We start from the raw sequence: 20,791 nt of genomic DNA, 5'->3' as shown, positions 1-20,791 counted from the left end.
ATGCGCACCGACACATCCTCTTCTGCTAAAAGAGGAGAACTTTTCGCTAGTAGCCGACTTGAAAACGCTACTAGCGACAATTGTGTATGGGAGTTGAAGTGGCACGTGAAAACTTCGTTATTTTCAGTTGTGGTCATTCGCATCGGCTCTCGGATGGGCTGGATGGTCACCGTGGACACAGTGCTCCAGAACGGTGGGTACACTGAATTAATTACGGGGTCAGGGCGTGCGAACAGAGCTTTTCGAAACAGCAGTGAAGGGACCAGGAAACAAAGTGACGACCCCTGGATAAATTTTTTATGAACCAGAAAAAAAAGAGGAGCTGTTTTCTTGTTTGTTTATTGAAAGTTCGAAGAGCGCACATTGAAATGTAGTTAGAAAATATGTGAGCTCAAGATTATTAAATTGATAAATTGATTAAAATGAGAAAATAAGGATCTAAAAATGTCAAACAATTCACAATGAATTTTTGATAAATTTTTTATGTTAACAGTGCAAAATCAAATCCAAAATCTGTTAATTCGCAATGGATTTGTCCCAATTTTCTCTTTCTCTTTTCTATTATTCGGAAAATTCAGTCGTTAATTCAGCAGACAGGCATAGTAAATCATTTTAAAAAATAAGGATCTAAAAATGCCAAATGATTCACAACTAATCTTTTAAATGGAGGAATAAAAAGATTTATATACAAAGTAGGGCGAAAAGATATTTGATAAATTTTTGGATCCAGAAAAAAAAAGAAAAAAAGCAAAAATGAGTTCAATTAAATGAGCATAAATTCTGGCGAAATTTTGATGTGAAAATTTTCTGAGTTTTTTTTTCTTTCTTTTCCTTTTTCTGATTTTTTTCTCTAATTCTCTGATTCCTTCTATATAATTTTCTAGGCAGCAATATTATATCAGCACAATAAGCAAAGCGCTAAAATACATATTTTCAGCTAATAAAAAAAAAACTATTGAGCAGAGTTCATTTGAGCAAAAAAAAAGAAAATTATTTATCTGGCCGAAAAAACTTGTGAAAAAATCCATAGAAAACCGATTAGAGATTTCCAGAGCATCCGAATATTAAATTTAAAGTGGAATAAGGTTTTTTTAAAGTATAAAACATAGGATATAGGAATATATTTTTTTAGAATGGACGTTTTAGAATATTGGGAATTTTTTGCACCACTCCTACTGATGCGTTAGCTGACTAGGCATTTTTAGAACACAATCAACATTTGGCTTGGGGCGGTTCTAATATTGAAAAAAACAAAAAAGTAAATCATAAAACGTTTTCTCCTTGTTCGCTTATTTCAAATGGGACGTAATTTTCCCTCTAAAGCTTAAAAAAATTTTGAAATTTTTTTCAATGGACAAATCCGACCGTATTTGAGGAATTCCCTCTCAATGCTGCGTGAAGTGTTTTGGTGTTGATATGCTGCCCAACACGAGCGTATAAATCACTGCACAGACTCCACCAATACGAAGTTTTTTTTTTCAGGAATTTCATGGAGCAGGGAAAAAATATATCGCATTCACATTTGTGTGTTTATACTGTTGTTTATTATTTATTTATTTTATCACTTTTTATTTGTTTATTGAATTATTAATTAATTGATTTGTTTGTTTTCGAGAATAACTCATCCTTCAACTTCAACATCAACTCAAAATTTTTCCGTTTTTAGTCCTACAATCCTACGAAGAAAAAAAATTATCCTTTACGGAACGCTGAAATAGAAAAATATGAAATAAGTCAAAACATTTTTTGCGGATCCATCCAATAAGAAAAGATACTTACTCGGAGGATGTCAGTTTGGATTCGCTTGATTTTGTCTGGATAATAGTAAAATTACTGAACGTTTTGCTAAATAATACTATCAGATTATTCAGAGAGCAAGAGAAGGCGAGGTACTGGAATGAAAACGGAAAAATTGAAGTGCTTCAACATTTCCAGGAAAAAAAAATGGAAATTTTCATAGAATGCATGGAAGAACTGAGATTAACAATGATGCGGAAATAAGCTCGTCTCCATAGCGATTCCGATTATCCAGCCATATCCTTGCTTTTTTCTCATTTTAATGAGGAGACCAGTAGATATTCCTAGTACATGTAGATAGCTTTGAGAACGCTTCGAGATTTAAGCTGAAGAAGTCCAGCTGGTGGTAGAAGAAATTTATGGAATTTAGGAACTTGAATATCCTAAATGACTTCTCTTGCACATCGAAATCTTGAGAGTTTCCTCAAATTTAGTTACAATAACTCGAGTAATTCACCTTTTTCCAGCTGTTTAAATGATCGATGCTCCGGATCATTGGATGCTTGATCTTTTCCTCAGGATTCGACTCGATAGAACCGTTCTTGGGTGCTTTTCAAAACTTGACAACTGAAAATTGCAGACCACCACTTATCCGATAGATAACCATTGATCAGTTCAGTTGTAGATCAAATAAAGATCAAATGGTTTTTCTTCTTGCTTGAGTCATTTTTAAAAACAGCCTTTTTTGAATATTTGATTTTGTATTTGGTATTTGGCTATGCTGAGAAAGCCTCTTATTCTCTTTAACTATTAAAAGAAAAGAGATAAGCCGGAAAAATCCGAAAAATCCTCCGTGGGATCTTAACGATCAGTGCTAATGATCGATAAGCTGCGACTCAGTGAGCTGTTCACTTTTTCACAGTGTGATCCTAGGGTGTTAATTTAACTTTTAGCTATTTTTACGTTTTTTGCCTATGCTTTTTTGTTAGTTTAAAAATAGAACACGAAGTTTTCCGAATGGAATTTTTGTTAGTCTGACATTGCGGCCAATTCTTAAAGGCGTAGTGTTCCACCTTATGTGTTTTTATTTACTTGTTTATGTATTCGTCGCTAACTACTTAGCCACATTAATTCCCGAATAGTGAAGATATCGAAATTTTATGCATTTATGGGATTGCGAATCGAAAATTTGATTTTTCTCCTGAAATCCCTAATTTCAGTGCGGTGGTGGAGTCTCGCAACAACTTCGTCGATGCTTAGATATCAAATGTTCCGGTCATTCGGTTAGGTTCAAGGTGTGCAACGAAAAAGTGAGTTTTTTTGAGTAATTTTAACTATTTGGAGTAAAAAAGTGGCTTATTTTAAAATTACATATTTTAAATTTGCTTGTTAACTTGTTGCCTTGTTTTTTTCTTATAAAATAACATCTAAGGGGATGTGTCGCTTTGAATTTAGCCTCCAAATAATCTTAAAGGCGTCACCCCAGGAATTTGAGGTGGTACGGATTTTAGGCGGAGTATTCGTATACGGGATCGTAGATTATGGTGAGGGGGTGATTCCGTCCATTCCTTCCTAATTCCCATAAAAACGCCCCGGAAGATGCGGGTTCGGGCGTTCCGGCGCACTATTTTCTACAACGAGTTCGATTGGAGCGCGCCAGCCTTGTACACGCGCCGCATCTTCCAAGCGGTTTTTTAGGGGAATTAGGAAGATATGGACGGAATCACCTACCTCTCCATAGTCTACGACCCCATATTGGAAATCCTGAAATCCGTACCACCTCAGATTCGTGGGCTGATGCCTTTAATGCACTTTGCACATGTTATGTTAGGGTTTCGTTCACGGATTCAATAAATCCGTGTCCCAATGGTGTTCAGTTTTTTTTCATTCGTCTCCTCAACCTCCACCTAAAATTCTCACTGGCTCCACCAGAATTATGGTCCGTGAGGAGAATAATTCGAGGCTTTCGTCGACCGCATTTCACTCCTCAAAGCACCATAGTTTTACGGCTGTGATTCATGTCCACACATTACGATTATTTCGTGGCATCCTAGCCGTAGGCGAGCTCATTCCGCGTGAACCATCGCTCCTCTCCTTGAATGGGACCCCTAAAATGTACGAAGTGAAGGATAAACGATAAAGGATAACCGTAAAAGATGTGAAATAAGCGAAAATATGATCGTGTAATTTCAGGAATGCGACACTTTGCATCGAACATCGAGAGAAACTGTTTGTGGTGGAGAAGAAATACTCTCCAAACAACAGGTGATAGCTCATTTTTCCTTTTTTTTTGTGAAATATCCATCGTCGCTATGAATTTCTGGGATTTATGAGTGATGAGGTGGTAAATTTATTTTTTCTATTCTCATCAATAACAATGCTCCTATATGAAGTGAATTGAAATTTCAAAGACTCAATTTTATCGACTGCAGTTTTCCTCTATGAGTCCTTTCTTGGGCCCTAGTGTTCTTAAATGGAAAATTGGGAGAAATTTTACAAAAAATTCTGGAATCAAAATGAAAACTTCATTTTTCATTTTTCACAAAAATTCAAAAAGAAAATCAAAATTTTGGAATCAAAATGAATCAAACAAATCGAACTTATCGACTGCAGTTTCTTTCTATAAGTCTTTCTCAGGTTAAAGTCTGTTTCCCTAGTGTTCTTCAATGGAAAGTTGGGAGAATTTAAAAAAAAAATTAAAATTTTCAAAAAATTGGCTATATAACGTTAGAAACGCGCAATATTGATCGATATCGCCACTAAAATAACACCGGTTGATCACAGATCGCACAAGCGAATCGAATTTTTTTTTTTGATCAAACAAATCGACTTCGACTTCACTGAATATTATATTCATAGGGTAATACTAAACTGTAATATAGGGTAATATAATACTGTAATATTTATAGGTGACGAAGTACATAAGGAAATTGCAAAAAAGATACGTTTAAAAAACCATAAATATAAATAAAATAAATATAAAAACTTAAAGGACCTCGTTATGGAAATGTTTTCTCGGCTCAGCACAAAGGTTTGGGAAGGGTTAGAGTTCCGAGTTCCAAATCCTACGCTTTGCAAAGATATTCTTCGCGCCAGAGTAGGCCGCGGTTTAGTGATCGCTTTCATTGTAGGTAGGTCAAATGCGGCCGAATTGTGATAAGAACGATAGTAATCGAAGCAGTGGAACCTCCGAGCTTTCCATATTTTCCATTTCGAACGGGGAACATCTTCGGGAACAATTCCCATTGTCACTGATCTCTGTACCGATTTCCATCGATGACCTAACCCGTCACACCAATACCAACCTTCACGTTCTTCTTTTATGTTGATGGGTTTTTTCTCTGCGTTACATCTTGGATAATTGGTTAATACTAAATTGTAATATAGAGTAATATAATACTGTAATATTTATAGGGGACGAAATAATGAAGGAAATTGCGGAAAGGGTACGCTTAAAAAACCATGGACCTCGTTATAGAAATATCCCTTGGCTCAGGACAAAGGTTTTTCGAGGGGAAAATCTAGTGAATAAATCATAAAGCGCACGATGTGGGAGTGTACCTACCCTTTGACTTCAACTCAAATCGATTTGAGGTCAATGAACTGGTGTGCAGCCTTCCAATGACAGGAGAGAATCACTCTCAAAATCCTTTCCACAGATTTTTTTTCTCGAAATTCATAAAATTTCTTGCCTGACTTGCGGGGCTAAAAGATGTTTCCGGTCAGTGATTCTATCCTGTAGGTCAAGTTTGGTACCGGTTTATCGAACACGAAGGGATACAATGATTGGAAGGGACTAGGACGGTTTCGAACCGTCGACCACTGAAGTAGCATATTCTTAGCGATTAGCGCAAGCGATTAGTGTTACGACAATTAGTCAATCTGTTTTTCTAATTCTTTTTCTTTTTCTTTTTTGTTTTTTCGCAGCTTCGGGGTACTGTATTACTCTTTATAGTACCGGAAGAATGCATTCTGTAGTTCGGAAATGTCTCTAAGAACCTTCTAACCTTCATGACCTCATTTTCTGACACATGTAGAATCCTCCTAGAAAAACCAAGGAAAAATCCAACTATTCTGTTCATCTTCTCGGTATTATAGGTTTCAGTTCAATTCCTGAGAGCCTCTGGAAAGAGCATTTCCTTAGTACAAAGTTTGATTTTTTAAAAGTTAAATCGTTTTTAAACTTTCTTAAAGGTTCCAAAGGTTTTGAAGGTTTTTTAAAGGTTGAATCGCTTCAAAATCCTTTCCACAGATATTGTTTCTCTCGAAATTCGTTAAAATTTCTCGACGAAGCAATACAAATAATAGTAACTAGCAAAAAGTTTGGTGTCACGTTGGCAAAAAATTCCCTTCGTTCCTCGAAGAAATGACTTTGTCGTGGAAACAGTGAAGAATAATTTTGGAAAAGGTTCCATTTGAGGTCTAATCTCTTCGGGAAATAATGGAATTTTTGATCGAATGCTTAGCAGCATTGTTCCCGAATTCTTTTCCAGTGCAGATCCATTTGATGGTGGGAATGAATGATTTTTTTTAAACAAAATTATCCCTTTTGCTTATTCGTTTCAAGTTTCTGGCCACACACAAATAATTCAATAGAAAAACTCCTGCAGACATCAATTTGGGCCTTAATACCGGGGAAAATTTTATGTGTCCTTCTTTTGGAGAAAATTCCAGCAAACAGCGGCATTTCTCTAAAAGCAAAGACGAATATTTATGTTCCAGTCATATTTTTGTCTAAAGAAAAGAAATGTGGATCTTTTCAGCTTTTTTTGGTGTATTTGACGATTCCTTGCAGCAAAGGAAATCCACATTTCGTAAAAATCCGTAAAAATATCTATCTAGAAACATATCAAACATTAGGATTACCGGTAAATATTTTTCAAAAGAAAATATTATTTGCAGTGCGAAGTTGTTTGTAAATCACGTTCGTCTGGAAGTCATTTCCTATGGCGTATGGCCGACGGTGTTCCATGTCAGGCCGACAGTAATCGAGCGGTTTGCAGTCACGGCACGTGTCAGGTAGATATTTTATTCGATTTTTCATTTTATATCAGACTATGGAGTGAGGACCCGAACGGAATGAAGCAGGAAAGTGAGGAAAAGACACATGCGCACAGAAAATGCGTTAAATGATATGAATTTGGGGGAAGAAGATGCTCTTACGCACTCTTTCTCAGTAAAAAAAATCACTTGTAGGCTAAAGATAGTCGGATAACTTTTCGGAAACAGAAAATGGAGCCTTGAATTACTGTATTGAGATCCAGCAGAATCCAATTGTGACTTTTCGTACATTTCCCGTATGTTTTTTTTTTCCAGTGAGTTGACAAAAATAACATCTATGTGTGGAGTTAAGGTGGTATTTGAACAAACGTCCAGAGAGAACCAGGTATAGCGTAAGAAGATTTTAATTGGGAGTTATATTATCTCCTCACCGTGAGGGGATATTCACCTCAGTTTTACACCAGATTTATTTATTTATTTATTTATTTATACAATGATATGTACAAACGGTGCAAAAGAACGGAAAAAGAAACAACACACTTTGTCTGAGTTAGAGTTACTCCCATAGAATTCCGACGGTTTGCGACGGATTTTGCGACAGAAGTTAGTAGAGATTTTGTGTATTTTTCGGGAAACTTCTCCACATCCATCAAACTTAGTTCGAGTTCAATTTGACACTGTTCTTCCGTGTTTCCCTCTTCTGAGTGAATGGGGTTTTGCGCTTCTTCTTACGGATCTGTGATGTGAAATCTTTGTGGGGGTTAGAACGCTCTGATCGTCTTTTCTGGAACCGTAGATATCTCTAAGCTGAGAAGAACAAAAACTGTATCAAATACGGCGACCCAGACAGCTCTTGTTTTTCAAGCTCCTAACTCTCTCTCTCTCTGTCTCTATCCCCCCCTCTCTCTCTTCCTCTCGTTCTGAATAATCTCATAAAGTTAGAAAAAGAGATGCCCAAGTTTTCTCTTCTTCTTCCTGGATCTGTCTTCTCTCTTCCTCTCGCTCTGAATAAACTCATAAAGTTAGAAAAAGAGATGTCCAACTTTTCTCTTCTTCTTCCTGGATCTGTCTTCTCTCTTCCTCTCTAAATAATTCCTTTCCTTTTGCGTCCTTAACCTCACCTCTCTTTTTCTCCCTAAATAATGTGATAAAGTTAGACGGAAGGATGTTCCTGACTGTCAAGGATAAGCAATAAAGTGATTGGTATTATTCTGTTTGGGATGCGCCAACGGCTTGAACTTCGATTCAGAATTTGTGAGGTTTAAGAACGGAGGCCTATACAGTGACTTTTGAAAATGGTCATGAAGGCGCACCGTCGTTCTCATGAACACATTTGTACTACAATTTTTTATATATATAATGTATTTTTTAAATTTATTTGCTGTTTTATACTATCAACCCAAGAGGTATGGTAGGGTTGGTTGCCATAGCGCGTTTGTAAACCAATGCAGACACGGTGGGACCTCTTATCACATGTATCGTGGATTACATCCACGCTTAGTCATTCAGTAGCAGTCGGATGACGTCATTATTTCTATGAGCGCAGGTTTTCTTGGATACATAAGCAGCCCTTGCTGCCAACCGTTGCTGTTCTTTTTCTCTCTCCAGAAATTGCTCTTTCGAGTTTTTGCTAAGTATAACTCTGTGGCGGGGGGGAGAGGAACTTGAAGTGCAGGTGATTGTTCGAAAATACCATCTAACTCTGGAATGAATGATTTGTCGGTGATGTGATGGTGGAGTTCCGGCGAAATAAAGCCATCCATTTGGAGAGATTTTATTGGAATGCACTTAATCCATATAAGTTCTTCACTTTTAGCCAAAAATATGCTCAAATCAATCCTATAGGTATATAATTAGGTCAGAATGGAGCCATAGAAGCCATTTTCTAAAGACCTAAAGATGCTGGAAGTTACTAGTTCCCCAATATAAGCACAATAAAACGCTAAATACAGAATAATAAAGATTTCTTGATAAATTTATCTTAGCTACTTAAAACAATTTAAATTATTTTTTAAAAAGCTGAGGCAGAGCCCTTATAATTCAAAAGCAGACTTTTGTGATTAATTTTTTTTTAGCTTAGTTCCTGCCTCATTCTGTAGCTCCCTATAGCCGCAACGGCTCAATTTCCTTTTAAAAAAATTCTTTAAAAAATGTTCCTTTAAAAAAAATCTTAATTTCCAGATACACGTGGAGGTGTTGAGAAATTTTCATCTCAACGTTTTTTATTAAAATTAAAATCGCGAAATCTGCAGAAAAAAAGTTGATATTAATAAATAATAACTTTCGAGAGATGTTGGAATATACTTGGGGATCTTCCAGAAATGCTCATGGAGTGCGAATACATTTCGAAAATTCGCTTAGTCCAACACAAAGCAAGTGCCGAGAAAAAAAACCCACACGACAACACTGCCAAGTCCTATCATCCTGAATGGGTCAAGGATAAGACGGAAGCGCTGTCGTTTTTATTTATTTATTTATTTATTTGTTTTTGACAAGGACATCAATAACAGTAAAAGCCGTACTATGATCTACGTTAGTACTTGTAAATTTAAACTAACTTAAGAATTTGACGTACTGTTGCACTTGTAAATTCAAGCTAGTTCAAAACTTTGACGCTGTTTAAAACCCAACTGTTTAAAATAGGCAATTGAATCCCTGGAAAGAGCCGAATTTACATTAATTCAGGGCCTACATGATACATACGAACGGATTTGTAACCTCTATGAATCTATGATGATAATAACTTGGTTTTAAACCGAAATTTTGCAGCAAAGATCTGAAAAATGGTGCACTTACGACAGGTGCATCATTATCTGCTAATTTATGTGGATTGAGGTTGTTTTTCATCAGATCCCGGACACAAACAAGATTTATAAGTAAAAACGACAGAAGTGGATGTCATGTTGAGCTATGATTGTTTCAAATGGGTGAGATTAACGTAATCAGTAAGAGGTTATCGTGTAACTGCACGATCGACCACGTAGGTTCGAATCCGCCCTAGTGCCAACCAAGCCTTTCATCCCTCCGGGGTCCGGATAAATTGGTGCCAGAATTGTCTGGGAGGATAAAAGCACTGACTTGACCCGTCGGCTAGCCCCCGCAAGTCATATTACGGGGCCACTTACACGTTCCTAGACCTCAAACAATTCTGGATTGAAATGAACGTGGGGGCGGGTCCCAAGCGGATTGATTAACGCCAGACACTTTATCCTTTTATTCTTTACATTCATGGTATTTGATCAGGATCTTTCTTTTCCAACTACCATTTCCCTTTTAAAGCATATGTGATCAATCCTGAGAAACCACCATGGTTTCCTTGCGATTCATAACTGCCGGAAAGTTTTAAACAAAAATTTTCCGTTGATCCGTTGATGTGTTTGTTCGCTCTTCTTTGAAAATTTGCAATTTTTTTTAAATCACAGTATTGAATGGAAGGAAAAGACTTGTAATCGTAAGGAAGAGAACATTTGATGAGCATCGACTCATCGAGTGTAACCCTGTGTTGCTAGAATTATTATTATTATTATTATTATTATTATTATTATTATTATTATTATTATTATTATTATTATTTTTGCATAGGTACCAGACACTTTATTCTCTAACCCCCTTATGATTATTTCAAGAAGACTAAAGCAAAAAGAAATTAGCGACCACTCCAAAAAAAAGACTCCAAGAGTCCTTTATTGGCATGGACGCATTATGCTCGATTTGAATTTTTAAAAGAAGCCGATGAAAGGTCATTGGATGAGCGAATTTTCGGTTTTTCACTAAAATATCACTACAGTATTCTGTAGTACAGTATCCTGCAGAGATCCTGTCCTAAGATGCATGGTTTACGTGGTTTTTCGTAATCCATCGGAAAATGATGTTCCTCCTCCTCTTGAACGCTTCTCTCGGGTCCTTTCATTCGGGTCCAACGTCAATTAGAAACCACCAGCACTATTTTCTGACTTTGTTTCTCTAAAAAATATATTGGATACTACTAAAAATGGTAAAATAATCCGTGTATTCTCCTTCAAAACAACCTAAGTGAATTCATAGAAGGGGAAATTATGGTACACACTGATCCACAGCAACCAGAGAGCGAAAAAACTAAGATCCCGCCCAATAGATAGAGAAATTGTAGGAAAACATTTTGAATAATTAAATTATTGATTGTGTACTACTTTTTAAGCAGAACCAAGATTGTTATTGATCTTTATTCTGGCTAACGTTTCGGCGTAAATTAAATTATTATTTTACAACTATTTACTACTTTATTGATTTACTACTATTTTGTGTTTTTTTTTTGTATTTGTTTGTATTCGTCCTTGCCACCTAAATCCTTTTGACACACCATTGAGCGTTATAAATAAATTAAAAAATTAATAAACAAATAAATTGTGTTTAGGTCGTTGGATGCGACGACGTGATTGGATCCTCGCTCAGATTTGACGTTTGCGGTGTTTGTGGCGGTAGAGGTGACAGTTGCGACAGTTCACAGTTTGTATGGAAAGAGTCAGGTCAGTGGCGATTGCTAATTGCATAACATATTTTATTCAAGTCAATAAATAAATAAATGAATAAATAAATAAATAAATAAATAAATAAAAATGTTATGAATTGTGAACGAAATGAGTCGAGGAACGAAATGCTAACCGTGTTTCCAGGAGAATTCACGCAATGTCCGACATCCTGCCAGGAAGCAGCACGCGGTTTCCTCGAAGGGAAAGAAGAGGACGTGCGCGAATCGCGCGCCATTATCGTCTGTGTGAATGCGAACACCGGTCGTGTGGTTCCGGAACGACTTTGTGCTGATCGGAAAAAACCGCCGCTGAAGACGAAGTCGTGTCCGTTACTGATCTGTCCCAGCAGGTATTTCGTGGATTTTCCGAGCGTTTTTCCCCTGAACCACTGAGCTTGAAATTCGAATTGAATTGAACTTGAATTTTGGGTGTAACTCTCAAATGGTTTTTGAAGATTTCTTTTCCCCGTGCTATGTTTAGTCTAGAAAAAGATAGGAAAAGATAGCGGATTTGGCTTCGGCCGGCGTTTGGTCGTTTTTCACTTTAATGTTGGGCCAAAGAATGAAGATTACGGGGTTCTCGACGAGGGTTTTCGGAAGCACGCATGGACCGCGCCCTAAGGTTCCCTCCCTCGGATGGAGGGCAATTAATATACTGGCGCTTGTTTAGACGTAGCGGTAGCGAGATCGAAGCGTGTAGTGGGCTCGTCGCTCCGCTCCTTAGAGGAGGTGGCTCAAGTGTTTGCCGAATTTCATAAAACAGCTGGTAAAACGCCGGCGAACAGCAGCATAAGTGCTCCGGCCGCGCATAATGGTGGCGGGTCGAGTAACAGCCAGTGATGCTTGACACCTTATAACCGCTGGCACAAACACAACCATTTTTTGAAATAAAATTCTTTCTATTAATTGATTAAATTAATTCGAGGAAAGAATAATTATTATATTTTTAAATTAATTTCTTTCTAAGTTATTTATTTCAAAGTTTTCAATTTCATCTTCTTTCTGTTTCAGTTCTCTCAAAGTTATTTGTTTCTTATTGTATTTACTTTATTATTTATGGTGACTTTCCATATATCTATTTAATTATTACTTATTTAAGTTAATGTTTCTTATTTTCATTGATAATAATTATTTTTTAAATAATTATTTCCATTTATTGATAATCTATCTTATTATTATATTTCAAAAATATTTTGTTCTCCGCATACTTTTTCCTTGTTTTTTTTTTCTAGGAGAATCCTGGGTTAGTTTGAAAAATTTAAGGTGAAGTTAAAGAAAATCGTTACGCTTTTCTAGCTGGAATCAGAAAAAGAACGGAATTTACCTTAAGTGTCTTTGATATTTAAGTTCAAATTGATCTCTGAAGATTACATTTTATGAAGACTTGAAAATTTTAGAACGCAAATATTTAAATAACGAAGATAGATAAGGCAAGGTTCACAGAATGTTAGAATTTTACTTTAATGAGCAGATTTTTTCGATGCAACCACAATATCTGGAAAAAAGTCACTTTTTTCTTAATTTTCGATCGACTCCGACTTCAATTTCTGATTCTCAACAAGGTGACTGCGGATTTATCACCTGAAAATAATAATATAAAAAATTAACTAGATAATATTATAATAAAAATGTAAATAGGTACCAGTGAATACGACAAAAATTACCTTTACAAGGTTACAATCTTTCGAATTCTAATCTTTGCACTTTTCAATAATTTTTTTATTTTTTCTTCCAATAATTTAAATTTTTTTTCCAATAATTTTTTTACAATTAATTTTTCCAATAATTTTGATAGCGTCGACTTCAGCGACCACACATGGTCTAAACGACATTATAAACATTATTCACACCCAGTATTAGAGTAGAATGCACTTTCCCGGCAGCTAGTAAGTTGAGCAGTAGGGGAAAAAAGTCGCACTCATTTCTTTTGCTTTTCGAAAAATATTGCTCCAACTTTTTCTCGAGTAATTATAGTTATATAAGCCCTTCATGACTGGGCATAGATAGAATCGAAAAAGCAGAGAAATGATGGTGCGTCGACGAAAATGGAGTAATTGTCTGGACGGAGGGAGAAGACGTCGTCCTGATCGTGACGTGATGATAAATGAGCATCAGATGCAGCACGATGTAGACAAATACATGCTATTGTGTTTGTGCTCCAGAATAACGAGCAGAGGCGAAAATGAAGCGTGGAGAATGTGTGTGTGTGTGTTTTTTTTGCGAATTTATCCTTAATTGTGTTAGTGTTTGAGCGATAGAACGTGATTTTTCTCTGGAAAAAATTTTACTAATCGCATTCTATTCTACGCCAAGACAGATAAAAGAGGTGGAAAATAAAGAAGAAGAAATAAAAAGATTTCAAAAAAGATTAATAATAGTGAATGAGAAAACAAAAAAATAGTAGTAAGATAAGGAAGAAAATAAGAAAAAAAGAAAAAAAATAAAGAAATGACCTATGATTATTCATATTCTGCAATAGGAATTAAGATTGTAAGTAATTTTGAAAAAAAAGCTGTGCAGGACATACGCATAGCGAAAATGACCTGAGAAGAAAAAAAAGATACGCAAGTATTTTTCAAAAGGAAGAAAGAACTTTGAGGAATTTTATGCCCAGATTAAGAAACAGTCTTTGTCTTAAATAAATAATAATAAGGAAGAAACAAAGACTTTTCCAATTCTTCGAATACTATTCTGGATTGATTTAACTGATTTCAGCACAAAAACTTGCTAGAATATTGAAAAATTTACATAAAATATGATGAAAATTCCTTTGCACAATACGAGAATTCGGAAGCTAAAAAAGTGCTGAATTCAAAAGTATGATAATTTTTCTGCAACGTTTCTATAATTTTCTGTTAATTTTAATTTTTGCTAAGGAATGTGTAGCTTTCCATGCACACATTTTTCTTTGCGGGACCCGACGAGAAGAACATGAACAAAAGACAATGGTAGTCTTTTGTGACTATTTCAGTAGGTCGGGTAAGATGTTTATGTCATCCTCCTGTCATCCCGACGTTATACCATATGTACTTCTACGTAATGTTCTTTGTTATGACCCACATATTTGGTCGATGGCAGACTAACGGTCAGGTAAACTGCTCTCTTTCTGTGCAGTTAAGCTTCTACATCACCCGGTGGTAGACGGTGATGCTCTAGTCGCTGAAGCTTACATTATGAGAGGGCGAATAGCGAATAAGTACGCTCCGATGAGGATCAAACAGAGGCATTTCGTTAACGAATTAGGAGCTGAACTCACTTAAAGGCATCACCTCACGAATCTGAGATGCTTTCCGGATTTCACGGTGGAGTACTCGTATACGGGGTAGGAGGAGATCAAGGAGAGAGGGTGATTCCGTCCATTTCTTCCTGATTGCCGTAAGAAACGTCCCGGAAGATACGGCTCCGGGCGTTCTAGCGCACTATTTTCTACAAGGAGTTCGACTGGAGCGCGCCAGCCTTGTGTACGGCGCCGCATCTTCCCGTCTTTTCACCTTTAATTGTTTATGAATACGTTTCTAAGACGGCAAAGCACCTTCCAAACTTTATAGCTAGAACTATTAATGGACTAGCAACTAAATACGTACTAACTACATCAAACCTGAACTTTTTAATATGCGAACAAGTGAATGTGAGCTCCGACAACATCTATTATTTGACGACACTTGATCATTAATCAAAATGGGCAAATTGATGGTTTTTACGGTGATTTTTGCAGAGATATAAATCGTACTTCTCACAATATATACCATATGTTATATAAACCCACCACGGAGATTTCTTTCTTTTTTTCTCGAACAAACTTCCAACGTAGAGTTTGATTGTGCACTACTTTTTTTTAAAAAAAAGCAGAACCAAGATTGTTAGTTTTATTTATTCTGGATAACGTTTCGGCGTCGTCGTTTACTTTAGAGCCTGGAAAATCAAAGACATGTAATTGTGTAATTTACTCTCTCGAACGCCTCGTCATTCCACAAGATATGACTTTGCAAACGGATTAAATCAAAGAAAACGTCAGAAAAGCGGGCCATCATAACGCTCACCTCAATCAAACTTTACGATGCCAAGATTCAAAGAAGGTCGAACTAGGGACTTACTCAAACTTTTAACGGTTACGAAAAACAAAGGGCGTCAGCGTGCAAGATGCGCTCCGTAGTTTTTTGTGCGTGAGAATGTTTGTTGACTCCTCTTTGTGAACTAGTCCTTAGCGCTCCGTAAGTCATAGTCCAGTTTTTAGCTCAATTGCTCTTAAAGGCATCACCCCACGAATCAGAGGTGGTGCAGATTTCAGGTGGAGTATTCGTATACGGGATGGAAGACTATGGAAGGGGGGGGGGGGTGATTCCGTCCATTTCTTCCTAATTGCCGTGAAAAACGACCCGGAAGATACGGCTTCGGGCGTTCTGGCGCACTATTTTCTGTAGAGAGTTCGACTGGAGCGCGCCAGCCCTGTGCGGCGCAGCGTCTTCCGGGCCGTTTTTTAAGGTAATTAGGAAGAAATGGACGGAATCACACCCCTCCCCATAATCTACTATCCCGTATAAGAATACTCCACCTGAAATCCGTACCACCTCAGATTCGTGGGGTGATGCCTTTAAAGTTCTCATTTACTGCTTTCTGATGCGCGAAATTCTTTCCCTGGATGACTATGACTACCTATAAGAACGCGGTGGTTCACCAGCTCAGCTAGCCGGTATGACTAGCGTTTTATGAAGACTAGGCTGTCAAGACATAAGGTCACTAAAAGAATTTCACCAAAACTTCGTGGGCACAACAAAATAAGGGCATAAATCCAATTCTTCACATGTCTTTCATCTCTGTCTGCCTAGAAAAATGTAGTGTTGGTGTAAAACGCTTGAAGAAGAGACAATGAATGATGTATCTGTAGAGAGGAGAGCCGTCACTACTCCGAAAAATCATCAGTTTTCTCGATTGCGTGGCGGGTGCAGCGTTTGACTCTCGGAGAGAGAGAGACCTCTCTTTTCATCCAAATTGTTAGCTGTGTGGAAATCCTCGGAGACAATCGACAAGATGAATGAGTTTTCGTGTATTCTCGGCAGAGATTTCGTTTGGATTAGAGGCGAGAAGCCGAGTGAATCATAACGGAATAGTACATTCGAAAGCATATTCACATATGAACAAAATATAAAGAAAGCTTTTAAAATGATTGAAATAAAAGATTAAAATCCCTTAATTACTATTCACATATGAACAAAATATAAAGAAAGCTTTTAAATTGATTGAAATAAAAGATTAAAATCCCTTAATTACTATTCACATATGAACAAAATATAAAGAAAGCTTTTAAAATGATTGAAATAAAAGATTAAAATCCCTTAAATTTAGGAAGTGTGAAATTTGACGGCGTCACTTGTGAAATTCCAGTTTTTCTATTCAATAGATTTATTCTTAGCATCTTTTATCCATTCGTAAAATAAATTTGTAACCCTCGAGCACTGACAATTCGAAAATAAGGAATTAATAAAATTTAAAAAAAAATTAACAAGTGAAGTATAAAAACAGATATAATGACATAAATGTAATGTAATTCATATAATGTGTAATAATTTAAACATAAAAATAAAATAACAAAGTGAGTAACTTAACTTTAAGAATAATAAATAAAATAAATATAAATATAAATAAATAATAACTTAGTTATAATAATAAATATTAGATAAATAATAATTTAACTATAATAATAAAATAACAAAATAATAAAATATGCGACGTAACTTCAAAATACAATAGCACTATATTTTAAAGCAGAGTAGTGCAGTGGTAAAAGGTCACCACTAAGCACACGCGGTCGCTGGTTCGAAACCGCCCGGATTCTTCCTGTGCAAACAGATTGATCGATACTTTAACAAAGATTCTTCTCCATTTTTCCTTTTTTTTCTCGAAATTATCAACAGTTTCTCGTTCTGAACGTTACTTTACAGATGTCGGTAGGTTTTACGTGCTGATCTCTCTCTGTCTATTCGTAAGGTAACATGCATGGAGTGCCCATTTGATTGGGATGCAAAATCTCTTTTTTTTTCTATATATTTTCGGTTTTTTGTCGAGTAATATCGTGCATTCTAAGTTCTTGTTGAATTTCATCCTCAAAGCTCGAGTTATTCGACAACGAAGTTTTGCGCTGAACTAAACCGCATGATATTGCTACGTTCGCAACAGTGCGCTAAGTTATTGACGTATGATATGTGGTGAGATGGATGGATCCGCCGTTTGATCGTTTTTTATTCCGGTTGGCTGGCGTCCGATTGGTCCGAATGTGTGCCGATTTGTGGTGGTGGCCGGAGAACACGAAGCGTTTACTGTGTTCATCACACGGTGAATCAGACGTTGAATGTGCCGGAGAAGTACTGCGAGAATCAAACAAAACCGGTAGGTGACGTTTTTCTTCCGAACCCTACTGAGAAACGGAGGCACTGCTTCAGTCATGAAATCTTTATTATCCGAGATCTTCCAGATTTATGCCCCAGCAAGCATGAGCATTCTGTAGAAACTATAAATATCTAGACTGGATATGAGAACCAAGAAAGTATTTCAAAGTGTGAGCCAAAAAGAGATTGTGAGATTTATGGAAGGTATAAAAGTAGCGAAAAAAGGAAAAAAGAAAGAGAAATGCTAAGAGAATTTAGTGAAATCGATAGGAATTAGAGAATGAGCAAGGAATGTCACTCGAAAGAGAAAGTTGTTGAACAGATATAAATCCATTTGTTCTTTTTTTGAGGAATCCCAAGAGGAAGAATTGTTTTCCAAGCGCCTAAATTGTTAAGAAATTTGAATTGTTTTTGTTTCAAAAACTATTAGTTTTTTTTTCTGGATAACTCCAAGTGTTTGGAATTGGATTCCACTAGCAATAATCATGTTGCTTATTTAACAATATTCTTCATCATGTAGTGGTTGTGCCGTTTCCGAATCCCATGGTGAGATTTCGCGGAAGAAAATTGTAAGGAATTAAAATCTGGAGTTGTAAAAGTAGAACTTAGCCAAACAGGAGAAAAAAAAACGAAATAATCTCAGGAGAAGCGATTTTTGAGCAAATAATGATGATTTGCAGAGATCATCATCATAAAATTTTCGGTGCTGGATTGTTTCTAACGAAATCATTTGAGAGCCATAACTATAGAAGATTTATAGTAATTTTCAAATAAAATTGTAATTTTTGTAATTAATTTATAGTATACAGCTATCAAAAGTCTAAGAATTTCCACTAGTTTCTGTGATAAGTAGGGAAAACTAGTTCCTGACAATATTTCACATACGCTATGAACCCTACTTTTTTCCAGAAACTTGTACGACATTTCGATTATTTCTACAAGTCATCAATTTCTATGCTCAAAAATTTTTTTCATCTCAAAAATCCCGGAGAAAATCGCAAGAGTCTTGAGACTATTCAGATTTTTTCCCTTTTCTGATTCGTTTGTATTCACAGTGAACCTTGACAGTTTCGTGTTTTTCGGAATGGATTAGGTCCTTATTACTGAGCATAGAAAGAAAAAAATATATTAAGACAGTCGAAGAATATTCCTAAGTATATGATCATAATCATTCCCTCCTTTAAATGAAGTATTGCGGCCGTTGGGCCGTATTTCATTCAAAAAAAACCGTCTAACTTTTAAACGCACGATTTCTTCTTGAAGCTTTCGGAATGTGGAAAGAAACCTATAATTTTGAGGCAGACAAAGTAACAATTAGTTCAAAACAAAATAAAAACAACGTCCAAAGGTCCCCTTACATACTTATGCCGGTTTTAGACAACGTTCTGTCGCTATACACATACATTTTCTCATTGATTATTTATTTTCACTTCAAAATTGCATCTATTATTTATGTAGAAGTTAAACGAAAATTAAATCAACGCAAAATACCAAGAACTTTATTTTTTGGAGGAAAAAAAGGTCTTCAAATAGGGTGTTACACAACGCAAAAAAAAATCTTTTTTCTTCTCTGCGCGAATTTAAATTTGAAAAAAAAACCGCTAGTTGTCATTCATTAACCTATAATATAGAGAATTAGTGCACCAACGGTAGAGAAAATTTACGAAAGAGGAAATTTCTGACTTTTTAAGCAACCACCTAAAATTACTAAGCTTACGGTAGTCTTGAGTACTGCTTTCTGGCAAAGTCGTCAGTTGTTCTGCCACAAAACCATGAATCCCTGTCTACTTTCTTCTCAAGGAAGCCCTGCAAAAGGGGCTTAAAAATCCTCGAATATTCGGAAATAATTGGGAGAACGATTCAATATAGGATTTACTTAGTTTCTAGAGAGTTTTTAGGTCTTTTTTTTGAGATTTTTCTTTCAAAATTCAATGTCCTGGATAAATTTCGTGTCCATTCCAGATCTCTGAAGAAGCGTGCGCGAACGAGTCTTGTGGTCACTGGGTAACAGGACAATGGACCAAATGTTCCGTATCCTGTGGTCAGGGAACGAGAAGACGCACGGTAGCTACTATTAGTATTTATATTTATTATTATTTTTTTATTTTTTATAATATTTTATATAATATAATTTAATATTATTTTTAAATTTTTTTGTTATTTATCTATTGTTTATCACTTAATTATGAACAAATATTAATTACTGTGCTATTGATTAGATAATTAATTAATTAGTAATATTTATTCTAGCGTAAAAGAATCCATGTTGATTTCCTGGCTCTATAGGTTGAATGCGTTGGTGGTAAGGACTGTCCGTTCACATCTCGGCCAATCTCCGAAGCCGTGTGTTATTCCGGAGTTCCCTGCACAGGACAATCACAAAATACGAACGCATGGACTCAATTGGATAACAGGTGATTTTTTTTTGCGATAGAGTTCAGCCGTAAGGAACGTTGTAGAAGTCTATGGATTTCACCCCGGGGGAAATCTGAAGACGTCTCTTGCCGCGCGCAACATGCAAGATAAATTACATCGTTGTTGGACGGCGGTTTATGGTTGGACTGGATTCATGGTGGAAAAAACGCTAGTTTTTTTCATTCGACCGTTTCCATGCTAAGGTCCTCCACTTTTTTCTTCTGGAAGAAAAAATCCTCTTTGTATCCCCGGTTGGTGCTTTGCGGTGAAGTTTTTATGTACGTTTTGTTTTATTTCCGCGCTTAACCGACCTCAAGAAGAAAGAGGCGAGAGCTTAAACGGAAGTGATATGTGAGCGACATAACGACAAACCACACTGCATCACTTCAGGGTCCCAGAGGAATTCTGGTAACAGTTTTACTTTGAGAAGTTTTCATCGCTTTTTCTAAGACCACCAGGGTTCTCTCCTCTGCGTTTGGATTGAAACTACAGTAACCAGAGCGAGCGACGAATTTTATTCTTTCGGAAAGTTTTTCTCGCAAAGGAGAGCTTTGTTTCACTACATATAAGTCCTAGAAGCTCCGGAAACTTCGCGAAAATTCGTCCCGTGAACACATGAGAAGAGAAACTGATCGCAATGGTCCTTACTCACGGGAGCTTACGAGAATGAATGTGTAGTTTGGAAACAATACGTTGGAGTTTCTCTGCACGTCTAATCCCTCATAGACCTCTCATCCATCACCCGTCG

The 20,791-nt window shown here is 36.4% G+C and overlaps 1 protein-coding gene across 2 annotated transcripts in view; it reads left to right on the top strand.

The window, feature by feature from the left end:
- The window catches only part of RB195_007997 (uncharacterized protein), a gene marked incomplete at both ends in the record, with an annotated part of 36,989 nt that continues 16,198 nt past the window's right edge, over positions 1 to 20,791 (top strand). The window contains 10 exons of one of the 2 annotated variants that reach the window (XM_064181942.1): positions 1 to 84; positions 128 to 193; positions 2,958 to 3,047; positions 3,931 to 4,002; positions 6,640 to 6,756; positions 11,132 to 11,243; positions 11,391 to 11,595; positions 17,545 to 17,629; positions 19,591 to 19,692; positions 19,915 to 20,042. In XM_064181942.1, coding sequence (XP_064038694.1) covers positions 1 to 84; positions 128 to 193; positions 2,958 to 3,047; positions 3,931 to 4,002; positions 6,640 to 6,756; positions 11,132 to 11,243; positions 11,391 to 11,595; positions 17,545 to 17,629; positions 19,591 to 19,692; positions 19,915 to 20,042 — 1,061 coding nt within the window. The remainder of the gene's footprint in view (positions 85 to 127; positions 194 to 2,957; positions 3,048 to 3,930; positions 4,003 to 6,639; positions 6,757 to 11,131; positions 11,244 to 11,390; positions 11,596 to 17,544; positions 17,630 to 19,590; positions 19,693 to 19,914; positions 20,043 to 20,791) is intronic. The other variant, XM_064181941.1, reaches the window with a different exon arrangement.

Source organism: Necator americanus, chromosome I, assembly GCF_031761385.1.
Source record: "Necator americanus strain Aroian chromosome I, whole genome shotgun sequence".
NCBI lineage: Eukaryota > Metazoa > Nematoda > Chromadorea > Rhabditida > Ancylostomatidae > Necator > Necator americanus.
The sequence above is the reverse complement of the archived record's forward strand: the minus strand, read 5'-3'. Positions and strand labels throughout refer to the sequence as shown.